This window comes from Benincasa hispida, chromosome 9 (assembly GCF_027475165.1).
Source record: "Benincasa hispida cultivar pf3 chromosome 9, pf3_genome.v1.1, whole genome shotgun sequence".
NCBI lineage: Eukaryota > Viridiplantae > Streptophyta > Magnoliopsida > Cucurbitales > Cucurbitaceae > Benincasa > Benincasa hispida.
The window spans coordinates 31,703,992-31,712,999 of record NC_143486.1 but is presented as its reverse complement, the minus strand read 5'-3'; the positions used below and the strand labels follow the sequence as shown (position 1 = coordinate 31,712,999).

General features: G+C 31.9%; 1 protein-coding gene across 1 annotated transcript; it reads left to right on the top strand.

Annotated features, from left to right (window-relative positions):
• Positions 1–7,654: 7,654 nt before the first annotated feature.
• Positions 7,655–8,186, top strand: LOC150033739 (uncharacterized). The gene has a single exon (XM_090318200.1). The coding sequence runs from the start codon at positions 7,746–7,748 to the stop codon at positions 8,019–8,021; it is 276 nt and encodes a 91-aa protein (XP_090174326.1). The 5' UTR covers positions 7,655–7,745; the 3' UTR covers positions 8,022–8,186.
• Positions 8,187–9,008: the final 822 nt, after the last annotated feature.

Genomic DNA, 9,008 nt, shown 5'->3' with positions numbered 1-9,008 from the left:
TGTGTTGATAAACTCTTTGTATAGGACGGACGCCCATGCTCACATGTCCCCTACATGAATGATAAGGATCAGACCATCTGTGACAAGTCACAACACTTGTGGCCATTCCAAAAAGCGGGCCGCATCTGTAGCATTACCAGGATAAGGTTTCCCTCCTATATCCATATACTATAGACCATTTTGGTTATCACTTAAGACATGATCCACTTGTGTCACCATATACATGCTTAAGTTACATACAAATAACTAGGGATTTTAGGTTTATTGGTTTGTGGTAAAGCAAATAAAACAAACAATTGAGCACAATCTAAAAGTGAAGTAAAATATCACATATTATACATCATAAGCATTCGTACAAACTACAGAACACAAGACTTTAGGGCATCAATCCCAACACTTTTGGGCTGAAATAATCGTGAAGAAACAAGCATCTATATATTTCCTTTTAAGTAATAATACGTATAATTAAAGTATGGGCTATGTATGTAATCTTTCTTAATCCCAACTAGAGAGATCTCATTAAAGGCATTAGGAGTTTTGGTTGAAGAATACAATAATCATCTTACAATCATCGTCATCTTGAAGCTATCATCAATCTCAATGGAATTCAATATATTATTTATTCTTGGCAATTTGATATGAATGATCCTAGGGTTAATCTATTCAATATAGATTTAAAGTAATTATGTTAATTAATTACTTTAAATCTATATAAGTTTATTGATTAACAAAATAAGTTTATTGTTTAAAAACCATGAGTTTTAGGACATAAAACCCAACATTTATTGAATGACACTAAGAGGTTTCTCAAAAAGAATTTTAAGATGAAAGATCTTGGTGATGCTTCTTTTGTATTAGAAATTGAAATACTATGAAATCGTTCTCAATGTGTTTTGAGATTGTCACAAAAGAACTACATTGAACAGATTTTTGGTAGATTTGACATGAAAAATTGTGTCGGAGATACCCCGGCCGCTAAAGGTGATAAATTTTATTTAGGCCAATGTCCCAAGACTATACTCAAGACTAAGGAGATGCAGAAGGTTTCCTATTCATCAGTTGTTGGAAGTCTAATGTACGCCCAAGTATGTACGCATCCAGATATTACGTTCATAGTTGGAGTATTAGGCAGATATTTGAGCAACCCAGGGATAGATCATTGGAAGGAAGTCAAACGGGTTATGAGATATTTACAGAGAACAAAAAATTATATGCTCGCTTATCGGAGATCAAAAGTTTTGGAGATCATTGGGCATTCCGATTTCGATTATGCTAGATGCCAAGACACTTTGCAATCCACTTCAGGCCATATCTTCATGTTGACTGGAGGAGCTATATCCTAGACAAGTGTTAAACAAACACTTATAGCTTCTTCTACCATGGTTGTGAAGTTTGTAGCATGTTATGAGGCGTCCAATCATGGAATATGGTTGCGAAATTTTGTCAGTGGACTGCGGATAGTGGTTGCCACTAAAATTATTTTGTGACAATAAGTCGGCAGTGACGTATTCCAACAACAATAGAAGCAATACAATCAAAACATGTAGACGTGTTTCTGGTTGTTAAAGAAATAGTTCAAAGTGGTCAAATTTCAATAGAACACATAGGAACAAACTCTATGGTGGTAGATCTATTGATTAAAGGTTTACCACCTAAAGTTTTTCATGAGCATGTTGCTTACATGGGTGTTAGTCACTTTTCTGATTTCGTGGTTTAGTGGGAGTTTGTTATTAAGGATGTTATTTGACCTTATTTTGTTTATTTTCTATATAGAATGAAAATGATGGTTTATGTTGTATTATCTGAACTTGTTTTTCATGCATGTAGTTTAGCAAATGCGATTTAGTATAAAGTTTTTAAGAATAATGATCTCACTAAGGAATTTGGACTAGTTGGAAAAGTCATGATCTAGATCACTTTGCATGTAGTTTTCATGATATCCATCCATATTTGATCTTGATGGAATGTACAAGCATGAAACGGAAGCAACTAGAATCAATAAGCACCCTAATTATATTAAATTTGAGTTCTAAAAGCATGCAGGAATAGAATTTCAAAGAGAAAGGTTTCAAAACTTATACCTTTAATGAATTCTCTCAAGCTACTCTCCACGAAATTGACCTTCAAATCAACAGTAGACCACCAAGAGTGTCTTCTCTACTATTCTCCAACTTGAATTTGAGTGGTGGAACTCATAATTGAAGGGAATTGAGCAAGAGAAGATGCGGGTTTGGAGAGAGAAAAATATAAACTAATTTTCTGCGGAATCTCTCACATGTTTAGCATGCCTCTCAGCATTAATCACCAAAATTGAAGCTTTTATGTATCTCATACATGCTAGCACTCAATGTATCAGCCATATGACACTTCAATGGCCTTTTGTAATGGGCTAGGTGTAGGATTAGAGACAATCCACTTCGATTATTCAAAAAAATGGATTTTTCTATTAACTCAAATCAATTTCCAAAAAAAAATCAATTAACCAATTTAATTAAATTAAACTATTTTCAATTTAATTAAATTAAAAAAAATTCAATTTCCAAAATTGAATTTCTTAATTTGAAGTTGATTTATTTTAATTAATTAAATAAATAATAATAATTTAATATCAAATATTAAATTAATTAAACACCTAATTTATATATGAATCCTATTCATGTAATTAAAATTTAAATTATCATTTAAATATTATTAAACTCTCCAGTTACGTTTAATTTCGATGAATTAAACGTTAATTATATCAAATATAATTATCTAAACCCTAATTTGAAATTGAACAATTCAAATTCAAATCTTAAATTTTAAAGTTTGAACACTTCAAATTTAATTCCCAAATTGAATTTGAACACTTCAAATTCATTCAATATACTAATCCAAGATTTTTGAGCTAGTAGAGGGACCTTATAGACCTTGTTCCTTGACTAGTGGACACAGAAGAGAAGAAGGTGGAAAGGTTTATATGGGGATTAAGAGAAGGCATTCGAGGCATTGTTACTGCTTTCCGACACAAAGAGTATGCCCTTGCCCTCGAGTCGGCCTTACTCATGGAAGTAGATCTTGTTGCCAAAACCTCAATTTCGGAACGAGGATTCATGCCAAATCAAAAGAGGAAATTCACCCAACAAGACTTCCAACGTTCACAACGGCAAGCAAAAATTTCCCAAAACACTCAGGGCATACAATCACAACAGGAGAGCCGAACATTCACATATTCTGAGTGTAGAAATTGTGGAAAACACCATCAAGGGCAATGTTTTCAGAACATAAGGGTGTGTTTCAACTGCGGCCAGACGGGTCACTATGCAAGGGCTTGCCCAAAGTTCATCAACTAAGTATCAACTGCCCAGACCACCCAGCCTACTAGTAACAAGGTTACCCAACAACAGAAAGGACGGGTGTTTGTTGTTACACGTCAAGAGGCAGAAAATCAAGATGCAGTGGTTACAAGTACATTACTCATCCTCGAGTATTATGCCTTCACTTTATTTGATTCGGGCTCTAGTCATTCATTCATCTCTACAACATTCGCACAACATGCTCAATTAACATCAAAGCCCTTAGGCTACATTCTATCCGTAGCTACTCCTGCCGGAGTATCTATGTTGGCCCACTCAGTAGTAGAAAACTGTGAATTGTCAGTATCAGGACATAAACTAGGGGTGACCCTTATCATCCTAGACATAAGTGATTTCGACATAATACTAGGTATGGATTGGTTAGTAGCAAACTATGCAAGCATAGATTGCCATAATAAAGAGGTCATATTCACCTTTCCAGCAGGAACCAAGTTTAAGTTTAAGAGTTCTAATACACAATCAGTCCCAAAAATAATTCCAGCCTTAAAAACTAAACATTTGCTCAACCATGGAGCTTGGGCATATTTAACAAGCGTAGTAGATTTACGAAACCAAAAGGATGAAATTAAGGTCATCCCTATAATAAGAAAATTTGAAGATGTATTCCCAGAAGAGCTACCGGGTTTACCACCGAATCGAGAAATAGAATTTTGTATAGATCTAATTCCCGGAGCTGAACCAATATCTAAAGCACCATATAGAATGGCACCTGCGGAATTAAAAGAACTCAAAATACAATTACAAGAATTGTTAGATAAGGGATTTATACGCCCTAGCGTGTCTCCATGGGGAGCACCTGTTTTATTTGTTAAGAAAAATGATGGATCAATGCGTTTATGTTTATGTCCACTTGATTTAACCATAACCAGTAAGTCGACCCTTCATAGGTTATTCATAATAACGGCTGGGTCAAACGTTGTTTTACCCCCGAAATTATATCTTGCTCTTTAAGTCCCACTGATCTTCTAATGAACAATTGGTTTGTGATCCAATCTCTAAACCAAGTCCCTCTCGGGCCAATGAAAAGGTGAGGCCTATTGTTCGACCTGAATTCAGTACTTAAGAGAACAACCTTTCTACTATCACTAAATCAGGTAGGTGTGAATTCCATCTTGCACCCTATGTCCTCAGTTATCCTACCCGACCTTACCCCTGAAATGGGAGGCTTATTGAGTCGACGTTGTTGATCCAACTCTCACCTATGCAAATCTAAGGATAATCTTGAATAAACAAGAGTTCATAGTTAGCTCAGGATTAAGGTGGAGTTACCTAAATCATCTATTCGAAACAGTCAACAGCGTTATAAAGTAAAAGTGACTTATTTCTTAGTCCGATCTTATGCAAACTCATTGCATAGGATGCCCCCACTTCTCATGTCTCCACATGAACGATTCAAAATCACATCATTTGTGTTATCTACAAAGTGAGTTGTATCCAATAGTGTTACCAGAATAAGGTACCTAACCTTATTCATATACTATAGACTGTGTTAGTTATTTACTCGAGATTGATCCAACTTTATGTCTCCACATAAAGTTCAAGTATTCATATAATAGCCATGGATCCTAGTTTATTAGATTTAATCTTTATAAGTGCAATTTATAGATTCGGCAACAGTTTTATTGAATAAATGTCAATAACATTTTTATTGATAATAGAAAATGTTCAACATTACAAATTGCGAGTTTTAGGATATACAACTCAACAGATCTATGTCATTGAATGTATTGGAGTTGGTGATCAAGGAATGTTTAGTTACAAGGGTAGTAACGAAAGCTAATTTGATTCTGTGCTAATACAGAAGATGGACTAGATTGAAATAAAGGGAAATTCTATTATTGAAATAATCTATTTATGCGCGCTTAAGGTTTATGTGATTTAATTATATAAGGTACACAGACGTATTTAAATAATAATACATATAATTAAAATATGGGCTATATATGTGGATTAATAATTTATCACATTGGGTTATTTTATTAGATTGGGTCATACTATGCGATCTAATTAATTAAGACCCTAGATTCCTAATTGAGTATGGAATTAAGGGGTAGAAGCTCATTCCTAGTTAATTAGAGTTTAATGGGAACCCTAATTGAACTGGTATATAAAAAGACCTTAGGACTATGGTCCCCAATATACCAAAACTATCAGCACTCGGTCTTTCTTAATCTAATCTAGAGAGAGATCCCATTAAGGGCATTCGGAGTTTTGCTTGAGAAAGACAATAGTCATCTTAAAGTCATCGTCATCTTGAAATTATCATCAATCTCAATGGAATCTGGTATATTATTTATTCTTGACAATTTGACATGAATGATCCTAAGATTAATCTATTCAATATAGATTTAAAGTAATTATGTTAACATTTCCATCAAATGTCGTAGGGAAGCGACACTGTCACCTCATCAAAATTGTTGTTGCTTTTGTATTGAGCGTTGCAACACTACTATATATTTGTTTTCGTTGTGGAACTCTTCAATTTTTGTCCTTTAATGCTCAAGAAGCTTCATTTTATCCATAAATTCTTCCATTGTGCTTCAAATACTCAATAAATAAACTCATGAAAGTACAAATTTCATTTAAAAACTATGTAAAATATAAGCTTAAAAGTGGAGTGACAATACTTTGCTCACTATCACAAACCATTTTTATGTCAATCTGATAGAACATTTATTCATTTATTCTATTATTAATAGAAGTTTACCACTTATCAAATTTTTTTATTTTTATGATTAAATGAAAAAAAAAATATATGTATATTATACATAGACCATTAATATGTTCATTAGCTAGTAACCTTTTATTCTTAATATACTATTATGCCTTTTAACAATAATTTATACATGTTTGGTAGACTATTATTCTTATGTCTTTTTTTTTTTAATCATTGAGAGACCATTTCTACCTCCATCAATGATAAATCAATGATATACTTCACAACACGTAGGTATGTAAATAATTACGGATAGAAAGCAATTTTAAATATCACTGATATTCATTTTCAATTTATTGATATGATATATAAGTGGCAAACGTAATAACAAATGAATTACATAAGAAAAACCAAAAGTTAAATATCATCGAAATAGTATCTTTATTTTATTGAAATAAAATTTTAATTAGTAATTAGGTAGTTAGTCTAATTTGAAACTTAATCCAGAGGATAGTACTCGGCACTCAATTTCGCTGTACTAAAATTAATTGACATCTTACGCTTGCAGTTTTATAATATGGTGTAAAAATCAGGCGACACATAACTCAAATTTTGAGTATTTGCAGCATTTTTAGAGGTAGGTTTGTTCATTAAATGCCATGTTTGGTCACTTTTTTCAGCACAGTCATAAAGACATAATTGGAAGCTTCATATCATTGTTCTTCCACCGTAAAGAGCTATTAATTTTTATGTATATTGAGAGATTTTCAAAAATAGAAAAATAAGAAAAATTATTTATACACCGTAAAGAGCTATTAATTTTATAAGAAAAATTAATAAGAAATTATCCACCGTAAAATAAGAAAAATTATCCACCGTAAAGAGCTATTAATTTTATATACATATAGAGAGATTTTCAAAAATAGAAAAATAATAAAAATTATTTATACAAAATAGCAAAATTTAATTTAATTTTTTTTTTTTTTTATAGATGTTGATAGAAGTCTATTAATGTCTATCAGTGATTAAAACTAATAGAAGTCTATCATTGATTCTATGTGATAGACACTGTAGAAGTTTATCAATATATATTAGTGTATTTTTTTTTTTTTGCTATTTATATAAATAGTTTCACATTTTTTCTATCTTCAAAAAATTTCCTATATATATATATATATATATATCCCATCCATTCATGTCCTAATTTTGAAATTTTTATACCTACCCCATCTCATTTTTCTCTTTTTCTCTCTCTCTTTAACATCCCTTCACAAAATCATATTTATTTAGGGGAGATAATCTTTTTTTATAAGTTGGAATCTTCCTTAATCAAAAGGTAATTAGGTATATGGTGCTCATATATAAAGTGGTTCACTCAAAGTAATGAGGCAGAATTTAATTATGGGGATTTCATCATAGCTCATATTCTAAAGTTTCAATCTTAAGCCTCATGATCTATTAAAGTTAATCATGACTGCCACAAGCCTAAGAAAAGAAATCACAATATAAAATAAGTCCTAATTTGAATCAAAGCATCAGGCCTTCAATGTAATGATTATTATCATTGCAACCATTATGACCATCATTATTAACTTATTCAAGAGCCTTTATGCAATCTATATATATTATCACATTATGAAGATTCAAATTCAAATTCAAATTTACAAAAAAATAAAAAAAAATAAAAAACACATTATATCATTGAAGCTAGATCAAGACTAACTTCTGAAGGTATGTTGAAGAGAGAAGCCATGGCCATATCCATGTGCTCGAACTCGGTTGGGTTAGTCGGATGGTGTCGCCCACGACGACGGTCACGACGTCGACGGAGCAGCACGATACGGCTCGGGAATCGGCGGAGAGGGTTCTGTCTCGGGTCTCGGGTCGTGGTCGGGCCATTTCGGATGCTAAAGAGGTTGATTATGGAGTTGGCTCCAAATGAGAAGTTGATAGAAGCTTATTACTCACTTTTGCCATTTTTACGTCCAACTTTGTTCCCTCTTAGTTGATGAATGCATTTTTTTCTCATTTGGGTGATGATCTTATTGTCTCTCTCTTTCATTTTTATGTATACTTTGTACAATTTCTTGTTCTGTGAACTTAAGTGAAATCACACAATGATTTTCAGTATGGATTTATTGAGTTTAATAATAAGTTTATCTAATTAGTGGTAATTTTCTTTATTTGTAGCCTATATTTTAAGGGGGAAAAAGGCATGTTTTTTGAGATAGTAGTAAAAATTTCAAATAAACACAAAAATAAAAGAATTAGTTGGGAAAAATTGGAGTGATTGTAGGGTTTGTAAGGAGTTAAAGTTTCGAATTATTTTCCAATTTTACGATGATAATTAACTAACGGTTGAATTTAACTAAACAATGTGATTTTGATAATAATTGTATAAAATTTAAGTCGTCATTAAAAAGTCAATTTAACAAACAGTTAAGGTATTCCATCTTTACAAAAATGACTATAGATCGTAAAATATTCAAAGGTTCAAATCTCACCTCCCACATTAAAATTATTTTTTTTAAAAAAAAGAGTCATTATTTCTTTGTTCTAAATGAACTATTTTCATAAACTATCTAATAAACTAAAATATGTCGAAAGAAAGAAAAATCAAAAACAAATTTAGAAGATCGAGTGTAGACATTTAGAATGTTATGGACAGAATTACAAATTAAATTATCCAAAATACTCCTAACTAAACTAAGTAATAAATTTAATTAAAGATTGCATCACTTTTCAACACCAAAATTGCTAACAAATGGGTTCTTTTCAACACGATTAGGGGCTGTTTGGATTGAGGTTTTCTCAATGCCCAGGAATTAAGGATGTCTGAGAATTATATGTCTGGGAATAAAATTACTGGGAATCAAGGATGACTATATTTGGTTGTGCATGGGAATAAAATAATTTAGTAATAGCCCAAATACAATCATATTACATTTCATATTAATTTTACATTTCTTGCAGATGAATTACTAAATCCAAACGGC

Coding starts and splice junctions, on each gene's coding strand:
- LOC150033739 (XM_090318200.1), top strand. CDS start 7,746: ATGTTGAAGAGAGAAGCCATGGCCATATCCATGTGCTCGAACTCGGTT.